The 12,125-nt window shown below is 47.7% G+C and overlaps 1 protein-coding gene across 1 annotated transcript in view; it reads left to right on the forward strand.

Annotated features, from left to right (window-relative positions):
- The window catches only part of SMAD6 (SMAD family member 6), a 61,746-nt gene extending 49,897 nt beyond the window's left edge, over window positions 1-11,849 (forward strand). Inside the window, exon 4 of the mRNA XM_063142663.1 lies at window positions 10,992-11,849. Within this exon, the coding sequence (XP_062998733.1) occupies window positions 10,992-11,536 (545 nt within the window). The 3' untranslated portion in view covers window positions 11,537-11,849. The remainder of the gene's footprint in view (window positions 1-10,991) is intronic.
- The last annotated feature ends 276 nt before the right edge of the window (window positions 11,850-12,125 follow it).

Consider the following 12,125-nt stretch of genomic DNA (forward strand, 5'->3'; position numbering starts at 1 on the left):
CTGCTGTGGTTTGGCTTTGTGTTTGCTGCTGTGTGCATTGCTATGATGAGGTAGTTGTCTGTCGGTGACATTTGTTCCCTCCCTCCCTCCAAGGGTCTCAAGGTGGAGTACTTGGGATTATTCCATTTTACAACACCCCTGTGTGGTAGGCTAGACAGAAAGCGTGCCACTTGCCCAACCGCATCTAGCAAGCTTCCCTCAGTTCCAATTCAAGTCCACCAGTCTGCTTCTACATGAGCCTTCCCCAACCTGCCCCCCCAGATGTGTTGGACTACAATTCCCATAACCCCCAGCCAGCATGGTCATAGTCCAGCACATCTGAAGATCACCAAGTTGGAGAAGGCTGCTTTAAATTTTAATTCGCATGCTCAGATAAGCGACATACAAATACCAAGTTTTCTAATTTCTCTAGCAATCAGGCCACCTTGGATTGTGTGTACTAAATGTCCACTTTCTCTCTCTTCGGAAAGTACCCCAGTGATGTTGATGCTTGTGTTCCTGAGCCACTCCCATCAGTGAGGCCCAGTTGAGTTCATGGGAAGACTGCAGCATCCCTGAGTGGCCCTGTTCAGACAACGTGCTAAGACACGATGGTTAAGCGTTTTGAGCTAACCATGATGGCTGAGCGTGTCATGTGAACGCCGTTTTTCCTAACCATGGTGGCTATATAACCATGGTTTAACTATGCTCACTAACTACTTGCTGCAAAAAGAGCAGCACCAACCTTAGCGTACTGTCTGAACCAGGCCCTTTATGTCCACAAGATCCAGGTTCTTCAGACATCTCCAGGCAGACACACTTAGAAGTCCAAGGTTACCATCTAAATCAGGGGTCCCCAACCTTTTTGGCACCAGGAACCGGTTTCATGGAAGACAATTTTTCCACGGACCAGGTGGGGTGGGGTTGAGGGGATGGTTTTGGAAAGCCACGCCCGTCCCCCTACTCTAGCGTCCTGGCTTTGCTTCGGCTGGGTGGGTGAAAGCAGCTCACCTGCGCAGCGCAGTTCCTAACAGGCCACGGACTGGGACCGGTCCGTGGCCTGGGGGTTGGGGACCCCTGATCTAAATCAAAGAGGCTTAACCCAAACTTGAGTTCTCCTGTGGATAATTTCTTGCGGGGAGTGTCATGGCTGGAAGTCCTGCCGCCTAATTCTAGATGTGTAGGGCATTTCCGTGGTGAAGGGGGAAACGCTCTGCACATGCGCTGAAGTATCTTGTATGTGTATGCCTAGCATTCTCAATGCATTTTCAGGCCTCTCTGCCCAAGATTCTGTTTTCTTTTTGACTGTGGGGTTTCCATCAGAAAATACCTTAAAAAAAAGAAGGAAGAAAGAAAGGGCTGGGGTTTCTTTAATGCGGACGCCAGCCGATGAATGTTCCTTCTTGCATCTTGCGGTTGCAATACTGTAAGGAGCAGGAGGGAGCTGGCAAGCGCAAGCTGTGCCCACCGCCTCAGCCAATGTAGGAAGTGGTTCGGCTGCCCAGGAATGTAACTCGCACCCTCAAGATTAATTAATAACAAGTGCTGGCTCCGTGCCATTCTCCGAGGAGCCGAGAGATAAAGCGGACAAAAGAAAGTGAGTGTAGCATGGGGGAAGGAAGGCTTTCTAGCAAAGGGGCATTTTCAAATGAGGTGATTTATTAGTGGATTCTCTTGGACCTTTAAACACACACACACACACACACACGCACACAGAACAGTGCTTAGATTTTTCAGAATTGTAGCGACGTTTCCTGCATGACCCAAATAACACCGAGGTCAGGCTTCCCCAAACTAACGCCTTCCAGGTATGTTGGACTGCAACTCCCATCGTTCTCAGCCAGCCATGCTGGCTGGGAATCATGGGAGTTGCAGTCCAACACACCTGGAGGGTCTCAAGTCAGGGAAGGCTTAGGATCTGGGAGCAGTGGTTTATTTATTTATTTATTTATTTATTTATTTATTTATTTATTACATTTTTATACTGCCCAATAGCCGAAGCTCTCTCAGGTTCAACTGTTGGCCTTGGTCCATCATCGGGTTGGACCCCCGCGGGCAAATTCCACGTTGCCTTTGCCAAGGAGTTGCTTACTTCTTGCTAACGCAGCCCTAGATCACTAGGTGAACGGCCAGCAGCTCTAACCGGGCTCGTTAGCATGATAAGCCCCTGCGAGGACAATACCATCCTATACTCAGAGATGCCGCCTGGAAATGAGGGACGTGCGACGAGTGCCTTCACCTGCGAGAGATACTCTTCGTATTCCTCGGATGTTTTGCCTCAGGAAGCCCTTCCAAAGGCACCCTGTGTTTTTTAGCCAAAATTTCGGCGGCCGCTCTCACGGAAGCCAGAGGCAGCCGTTGCCGTCCGTCACGTGTGAAGGGGCGGCCGGGCTTCTCTCTCTGCCTTCCAACTCGGCAAGCAAAACGGACGGGCGAGGAAGGGTCTTGGGAGAAAGGGGCGGGGGAGAACAGCGAGCTTACGGCGGAGAGCTAGAATGACTTAACTCTGGAGGTATGTCTCTGAAGCGTTGGCTTGTTCAAACAAGCAGTCTGGGGCTGTGAAAACCCGGCTCCGACAATGCCCCCAACCTGTCACGGATCGCTTGCCTTGGGACGCGCCAATCTCGCATCGTGAGCAATGAAATAATGGGGTGGGAGAGCCTTTGAGGAGAGCGAGTTGGTCGTAGGCCATGCCTCTTGTAAAAGTTTCCACCACCAGATAACTGCCTCTCTCGCTCCATTGGAGCTTTTAATGTAATCGGATAGTTTCGGAGGCCGGGTTAGCTCGGTTTTATAGTGATGCATTCCAGCTGAAACTTGTAAGGCTGAGGTATTTTAAGTATACTGGCTTGATGAAAACGATTTGAAGTATTGTTGGGGCAGGATGGGGTGGGGGCGAAGTTTGGCGACGTCCCCCCCACCCCCTTCTGCGTTAGAGCAGTACCGTTTTCTGCAGGCAAATATTTAACTTCTTCCTTACTCAACCACTTGTTACTAAGCATGTCAGTTATTGGCGGCTTTTCCTGCTAGAAGCGAACACAGGAAAAGCACGACGGCACCTGGTATTGGGTGAAAAATAGAGGGCTATGAGAATTTGAGCAAGTTTCTGGTCCTCAGGAAAATCTGCTTGTGGGTAATTAGTGCCTGGTCAGATCTCGAGAGAAATCATAAGCGTTACGCAAAATTATTATTACTTTTTTTAAAAAAAGGCAGAACAAATAAGGAAAAAGGAGCATAAGCAAATGTATTCCATTTTCACAATATAGATACCCGTCACAGACACTTCCAGAATTCTGCTTCCCTCCCCCCCCCCCCCACTTAGAATCTGAGTTGCTTGGCTACCTTTTTCATTTTTTTTTAAAGAAACACGGATTGTTCTCAGTAATGGCTAAAAGGGGTTTGGAAAACAGGTCAAGCTAGAGGCTGGATCTGTGGCTGAGGCAGAGGGCTGTGGGTAGCAGCCTGTGGGTTCCTGCTGCACCCAGTGACCTCTCTGCCTCACACCAGGGGCCCATCTCTTCCCCCAAATGCCCTTAAGTTGCAAGAAAAGTGTCATCCAAGAAACTTTAGGCAATGTCAGACCATTAACCCATTTAACCCAGTCCTGGCAAGCGCTCTTCTTCGACCAGCACTGCTGCCACTTTCTCAACCCTGCTCAGAGCTTGGACTAAGGAATATGGACATACGAAGCGTAGGTCTGTGGGCCATTTTCAGCCCACCCACCCCGGATGCTCCCACAGGCCAGCCTCCATGGGGCATTCCCCCAAAACCGTTGCGCCCATTTTGCTGCTGAATTTTCTTGGCAAAGCTTTGCAGCATCCCAAAGGGGTCAAAATCACCTTTAGAACAAGCTAAATTTGACTCATTTACTGCTTCATCTTACTAAAACCACCATTTCCCCCAGAATCCCAGGGAGCGGTGCGGGCCATACAGGCAGGGTGTCGCCCACCCCACTGTAAAGGTTTCTTTTCGTTTGACATAAGTGGTTCTGCTAACCAGTGCTGTAGTTCTTTTGGAACTGGGAAGTTTGGGACCAGATCCCCACTCCTCCGTGAAGCTCACCAGGTGATCTTGGGGTGGCCTGTCCCAGACCCCCCGCCCCACAAGCAACCTCACAGGGTTATCGTGAAGCTCAAATGGGATAATCCCCATATCTCCCACCCTGAGCTCCTTGGACGAAAAGCTGGCCTGCAACTGTGATGAATAACAATCCTAACCATACTTAGAACGCACTAAAGCCCCGATGAACTTACTGAGACCCTAAAATAGAGATGTAAAATGTCCGGAAATTTTGAAGCCATGGAGAAAAACCGGTTAATTTTTGGACAAATTGGAAAAAATGCAATATTAGCATTTTTACAGATTAAAAGTGTAGGAACATAAAATGTGGTTCAAGTTGGTTTGGCATAAAATTATTACATTTGGTATATTAAAAGTACATTGTATTCAAACATTTATTACAAATGTTTTTTAATAAATTTTTACTTTTATCGTTGTAAAAAATGGAGCTACAAGCTCCTGAACTGCAAGGAGCAGGCAAAAAATAATTTAAAAAAACTACAGAAGAAACCATCAACATTAGTAACAAAAAAAATTATGTCTCTGCTAGTCCTCCACAGGGTCAAGCGGACATAAAGCACCCATTCCCATGAAAAGAACTGAGAAAAGGGGGGGACCAAGACTCAGTGAATATGCATGAAATTTAACCAGACTCATTTTCTGAGCTATAGCCATCACTATCAGTTTCAGTCTCTGCTTCAGTGGCAGTGCTGCCCCCTAGAGGCAGAAATGCATCCTGCTCTTGCTTTTGAGAGTTGTAGTCTCAGTTTGCAACCTAGGACTTAGAGAAATTGTAATAATATGATACTGCACATAGTTTTTAGAAATCATTTGGAGAAGAAAATATATGACTACCTTGTCTTAAACATTTCATTCATCATGCCAGGATCTCTTCTCGATCCTCCCAGAGTGCAGGACACGGAATAACGGGCTCAAGTTAAAGGAAGCCAGATTCCAGCTGGACATCAGGAAAAACTTCCTGACTGTTAGAGCAGTACGACAATGGAAGCAGTGACCTAGGGAGGTTGTGGGCTCTCCCACACTAGAGGCCTTCAAGAGGCAGCTGGACAACCATCTGTCAGGGATGCTTTAGGGTGGATTCCTGCATTGAGCAGGGGGTTGGACTCGATGGCCTTGTAGGCCCCTTCCAACTCTGCAATTCTATGATTCTATGCTAAAATAAAACATTCCATAATCCATTTTTTCCTTTCTCCCCTCCCCCCCCTGAATTTTTCCATCTTTTTCCCCAGGCCTTCACATTTCTACCCTGAAATTTGGATTCTTTGCATTTCATTGCAATGTCAAAATGCAGAGCTCCTCATTCTTCGTGGGACTCTTAAGGGTTAAATGGTGCTTCCTTTTAAGTGCCCCCCACAACACCACATAATAACAACCCCTGTCTCTAATGGGTGCTGCTTTGGAAGGGGTGCAAAGGGTTAAACAGGCAAAGTGGTTGTTAATTGCTCCCAAACTCCAGCATTTACAGACAAAACCTTCCCGTTCTACTGCAGCTGGTGTGACTTGGAATCAGAGGGCCCAGAAGCCCTGCTTATCTTGGAGAGGTGGGATGGAAGTAAGTTGAATGCTGAGTCAACCTTGTGGGGGTGCTAGGAAAACAGATTCGCTCCTCTGCTCTGGTGCCCAGGGGTAATGCAGTGGGTGTTTAGGGATGCTGTCTCATTTCCTTTTTAATTCTCTTTTTTTTTTCCTAACCCTGCTCTGGTGCCCATCAGTCAGGGTTGGGCAACTTCTGACGTTCCAGATGTTTTGGCCAACAACTCCCAGCATCCCTCACCATTGGCTCTGCTGGCAAGGGCTGATGGGAGCTGAAGGCCAAAATAATTGGGGGGGCACAAGTTGCCCACCTTTGCAACAGAAGCCTGACCCACAGAGATTTAACTGGTGAAGCAGTTTCCCCATGAAAAAAACCACTGAAGGTTTTGAGAACGAGACTTTTTGCCTGATTGCTTCACTGCACTGTTTTGAGTGTTGTGCTCCAGTGTCTTCTGGGCCCATGGCAAAAAGACCCTGCGGATGTACCTTTCAGACCGCACGTTATTTCTTTTCACGCCTCTGAAAATCTTGAAACCACTTCGGACGTTTGTGCAGTTGGGCCAGCTTTCTTCAAGACAGAGTAGGACGCATTTCTGCAGGCTGGCACCAGGTTTCATTCTGGTGCTTCTGCGGTGGCCCGTTGGGGTCAAGAAACCTGCCCCCACTGGACTTTGAGATTTCTCGCCATCCCTTCTTCCGTGTGTGAATGTGGGGGTCGGTGACTGATTGCTGCCCACGCTGTGTGCACTCACCCCGCCCTCTCTGATCAAACACGTTTTACAAGCTTTTGGAGCTCCGTAGAAACATACAAGACCCATGAAGAGGGACAAGTGTGCCGTCTGTGGACAATGACGGGCTCTGTCGGGCCATCTCCAAGTCTCTGTCGTTTGTCAGCAAACTTTCAGTCTGACTGATGACCGTACTGGGATTTGGAAGTAATTCCTCCACCCTGGATCTTAGCATCAATTGACCATGGTGTTCATTTGGTTGTTCTGGGCAGGTTGTAAGTGAGCTCTCTATTGTAAACTCTCCAGAGATGGGAAGTCTGATCAGTGCGGCTTATCAAAGCAGAAACAACCCACTTCCACCCTCCTTTCCTTGGGAACAGACTGGGCATTTATTATCATCAAGTGATTTGGACCAGTTTCCTTTTCCTGATAAAGACATCAGTGGCATTTTGCAAAGACCAGGAGTGGCATTTCTAAGCCCAGAGCAAGCAGGTTGCAAGAGGGTGGGTCTATGCCAAGGGTTGAGCTGGCAGCCTTAAGTCATGTGACGCCCATGTCTCTTCCAGCCTCCCCCCCCCCCCGCCATTCTCCAATCACTGCTGTTTCCCCTGAATGACTTCCAAAGTTCAACAGGAACTGTTCCTTCCGCCACAAGGTTGGGCAATTAAGCAGCATTTGGGTTTTCAGATCTGCACTAAACGTTGTGTCTCAAGAGGGACATTTCCTTTGGAAAATGGTAAACTTCAAAACATTCTCATTTTCCTACAACTTTGAAAGAATAGAGTCTTACACTAAGATTCCTCAAATATATCGACCAGCATGTATGTATGCTAGTAACTGGATATATCTTCTTTAGCATGTCAAAACCTATCTAGTCCCCTAACGCTCAGATGTTTAGAATTTCAAAACCTAGTATATTCCACCAAGATCATTTAGCCTGGTATCAAAGTCAATAGCTGGTATTTTACCAGCCAGATAACATAGGAAGAGCACCAGGAATAGACCTAAATTTGGAAAATGCCAACAGTCGGAATCAAACAGTTGAGCCACAGGTCAGAAGATTCGTACTGGATCTCTGGTGGGGCTTGTGCCAGGTACATGTGGCTTCCTGTCCCTTCTCCGAATCACTCAGCCTCCACACTGTGACTTGCAGCCCACCCAAATTGCTTAGTCTCTTGGCCACTGAGCTGCAACCTGTGTCTTCCATACCAGGCACTGTTTCAGCCTGAAACTTTAGGAATTTTCTTACCCCGTTCCCCACCTCAGACAGTGCACTCCAACCCTAATAATTTCCTTCGGAAATATAGTCTAATCCCTGCAGGCTAAACTGCAAAGACTCTATGTGGCACAATTCCTTTTGTTGCTGAGTTATGGGCCAAGCTCAGGGGAAGGAGGTTTACCAAATGATTGGCTAAATTATTTACATATTGAGGACGTATGCCCTATGAGGAAAGGCTGAAGGAACTTTGGATGTTCAGTCTGGAGAAAAGACTGAGGGGAGACATGTTAGCAGTGCTCAGGTACATCAAATGGTGCCACAGGGAAGAGGGTCAAGAACTATTTTCCATGGCCACAAAAATTAGAACCTGAAATAATGGCTATAAATTGCAGCGACCTAGATTTCGATTAAATATAAGGAAAAACTTCTGGACGGTATGATCTGTACAACAATGAAACAGTCTACCTACAGAGGTTGTGGGTTCTCCATCTCTGGAGGTTTTTCGGAAGGGGCTGGACAGCCACCTCTCATGGGTGGTTTAACTGGTTTTCCTGCACATAGCAGCGGGTTGGACTAGGTGATCTTTGTGTTCCCTTCCAACTCCACAATTCTAGGATTCTATTCTGAATTATTATAAATTATTGATATAATTTGGCCAATAATAAGCAAACAGCCAAGAAGAAAGCATGTTCTTCAATGTTTAGACTTTAAAAAAAAGTTTTTCCTGTGACTGTTACTCCTGAGTACCCCCAGGAAAGAGGATTGATTGACAAAACACGGAAACATTTTTGAGCTGCAGCCAGATTTTTTGTCCATTGGCATTGTGTGTCTTGAGAGGTGGGAAAAGCTCCATTCTCTCCCCCTCCCCCTTTTCCTTTTTAAAATGGTAGAGTTACAACTCAAGTTAAACTCCAACAAAGCCCATGCAGTTCAGAGATTGTTCCCCAGGCAAGCAAGGGCTACTTCCCTCACGAGTGAAATTTGAGAATGAAAAGGGGTTGGGATGGCGGGGCGGGTGGGGGCTGGGGGTCGGTGAGGCCTCTGTTTTTGAAATCCGGCGAGTCAATAGAGTCTCTCAAGCAAAATGATGGCCTCCGCTTGTGTGTGAGTTAATCGGACTTGATGGCATGAAGGCAGCGGGGTCGGGAGGCCGCGGTCTTGCAATAGATTGTTAGAGACCTGAATACCAAGCCTGGAAGCCAAAGCTCCTTGGCGAGGTTCATGTCTCCAGAGCTCCTCCTCAACCCAAGAATGCCGGGTTGGCGTTGGGCAGCCGCGACGGGAAAGCCAAGGCCAGCCGGAGCTGGGAAAGCCGGTCCCCACACATAGCCGCACGCGAGGCCATGGCGGTCTTATAATTGTCTGTTGGCTTATTTATTTCAGCTTGGCCTTTCTCAGTAGCTGAAGCCCTTCTGACCGGCTAAAGGAGAAGGTGCTTAGTTAGGACAAGAGAAGAAAGGACCCCACTGCGTGGCGAGTCAGGTTCCTTGAAGGAAATGGCTCCGGAGCGTTTCTGGAAAACGTGCAAATAATCCAGACTTTGAGCTGGGACGGCTGGAAGATTTCTCCGGCTCCCGCAATACCTCGGGCTTCCTTTCGGCATTGCATTTTGAAAACGAAACGCTAGCTGTCAAGGTTGTGTAGGAAGGGTTGTTGGATTGTGGCTTTCTTCAGAATTTGTGTGTAATGGACAAGGACCTTCAAGGCTGGAGGACTCCTGCTCGCCTGAGCTTACCTGGTCCCTTCGCGCTTCTCATGCGCCCCTAAACTTGTCCGCCTTGAAGAGGAACAACAAAAACAGAAGCCCCTTTTGGAACTGGCTTACCGGGAGTCCAAGAGCTCCATCACACCAGCAATTTAGTGCCCTCTCGCCATGCCTGGTGTGTGGATTTGCAGCACGACACTCACATGACGCCGTGCCTGTCCTGCTGACACCCCGCCTCTTCCCCAGCCTTTCCCGTCTTTTCTTAGAACACCTAAAATCTGGATTGTTTTCCCCAAGCCCGTTTTCCTTTGTTGGGGGCGTGTGCTGTGACGGGAGCCTTGCTGTCGGCTTGAATGGATTGCATCAATGCATCAGGTCCTGGCAGGGAAAAGCGATCTCTCCCAGCACCCGGCTCTCAGCCTCAATAGAAAACCCAAACCTTGCATCCCAGGCTCGAAAGCGTTTTTTAAAATCATACAACAGCCGAATCTCTGCAGAGACAGGATTCTACTCCCCCGATGCCCCTAAAGAGCCAGACTAAAGGGCCGTTCCATTTTTGCTGGGCAGAAAGGCGGCCTGGTTGAAGTACCCAGCTGACAGGAACTGCTTGTATATGTCTTGTTAAAGGGGGGAAGGGAGCAACCAATGAACTGGAGGGAGAAAGGGAAGAGGCGGGGTGGAGTGGAAGAGCAAACAAGCGAAAGAGCATTGGAGGTAAAAAACGCGGAGATAAAGCGGGGGGGGGGGGATTACGTGTGATGGAGGCCTGAGCCAGGAAGATGGGGTCTGAGGTTGGACAGTCCAGTGAGCTCTCTGGGACTATAGGGGTGCTATACACACACACACACACACACACACACACACACACACACACACACACACACACACTCCCAGAGTAGGCAAAATTAGAGTTTTGTAAGATTGGCCACTGCAATTTGCAGGCCATATGAAGGTTCAGGGTTGGCCAGGCCTTGTATACATGCCTGACCTTCTGCACAGGGCCCTCCAATTCTGTTTCCTGACTGCAAATGCCAGAGTGGGGATTTCATGGCATGGGGGTAGGTGGGGGGCTGGAATGTTGTGGGGCTCTGGACACTTGAAATGAGCAAGGAAAAGCATTGCTCTCATGCATGGGTCAGGGGCGTAGGGGGGAGCTTTAATCCCCCTTTAATTCTCAAAGTAAATTCTAAAGGCAGGAGATGCCGGATCTGTGACACAAGTGAGGTACAGCCGCAGCAGCAGGAAAGAGCCCAACGAAACGCATGGCATCCCTGGAACTGATGCAGGCAGGGTGGTGCCTGGGTGAAGGATTTCTGTTTTTTTTACGGTTATCCTTGGAATCCCCCGAATGGTTTTTTTGGAAGGGAGCCTGCTGAGCCTTCCAGATTACACGTCTTGAGAGAGACAGTTTCACCTTTTCAGGGGCCCTTATAAGGACGTGGATTCCTGGGCTGCTCACTTTCCAGGCCGTGCTGTGCAAGACGGCCTCTAGGTCATCACTCTGCCACACTTCCCAGGGGCTGTGGAACCTGGAAGGAGCAAGGGGTGGGTGTGGGGTTATGCTCTCCTTTTAAGTCTAAGCATGTGATTGATGTCCATGCAGTCCTGTTGAAAGTCCAGTATAACTAGTTTGTAAATCACAGAAACTGAGTGAATGTCGGATAAATGGTGTTTGGGATAATGGTACGCCTAGTGCTATCACTGGTTGAGGCCGCGTCTTCATTCCTTTTGTTTCTTCTTTTCTTAGATGCCAGTATGTCACCTGATGCTATTAAACAAAGCCACTGGTGCAACGTTGCCTACTGGGAACATCGGACGCGTGTCGGGCGCCTCTACACAGTGTACGAACAGTCTGTCAGTATATTTTACGACCTACCTCAAGGAAACGGCTTCTGCCTCGGACAACTGAACCTGGAGAACAGGAACGAGACTGTCCGGCGGACGCGAAGTAAGATTGGATATGGGATTTTGCTCAGCAAAGAACCAGATGGCGTATGGGCGTACAACCGCAGCGAACACCCCATCTTCGTCAACTCCCCAACACTGGACATTCCCAACTGTCGGACTTTGATCGTGCGCAAAGTGATGCCTGGCTATTCGATAAAGGTCTTTGATTATGAGAAATCTTGCCTCTTACAGCACACCACTGACTTGGAATATCCCGACGGGCCTTACGACCCGAACAGCGTCCGGATAAGTTTTGCAAAAGGCTGGGGTCCCTGCTACTCCAGACAGTTTATCACCTCTTGTCCATGTTGGCTAGAAATCTTGCTCAACAACAGCATCAGATAGCCGCCAGCCTTTGAGGAGAGCGAAGAGGAACACAGACTATCCCAAAATATCATCTACCTAGATTTAATATAAAGTTTTATATATTATATGAAAATATATATTATACTTGTAATTATGGAGTCATTTTTACAATGTAATTATTTATGTATGGTGCAATGTGTATATGGACAAAAAACGGAAAATGCACTTTGGCTTATAAGTCTTTCAGTACAGTTTTTTTTATAGGAGGAAAAAATATACAGCAAAAATTGGAACAGCACCATGTTTTGGCTGTATCGTTTTTTAAAATAGTAATACCCAGACAAAAAGCTAATACCAGTCACTCATTGATAATAAAGTATTTGCATTATAGGTCCCCCCCCTTGTCTATTTTTTAAACAAAGAAAGAAGATGGAAGGGAGGGGTTATTATTATTTTTTATGACAATAACTATCTGGCATTCTGGAGTCCAAAGTGGAGACGGGACGGTTGCATATCGGTAACTTTTCTTCCATACCTCCCCTCGCTTTACCTAAACACGAACACTTGCATTACCGGAAAGTTTTTCATTCCCCAAACTTGATGATGATGGCAATAATCAAAAGCAGGA

Source organism: Elgaria multicarinata, chromosome 16 (genome assembly GCF_023053635.1).
Source record: "Elgaria multicarinata webbii isolate HBS135686 ecotype San Diego chromosome 16, rElgMul1.1.pri, whole genome shotgun sequence".
In the NCBI taxonomy this organism is placed as follows: Eukaryota; Metazoa; Chordata; class Lepidosauria; order Squamata; family Anguidae; genus Elgaria; species Elgaria multicarinata.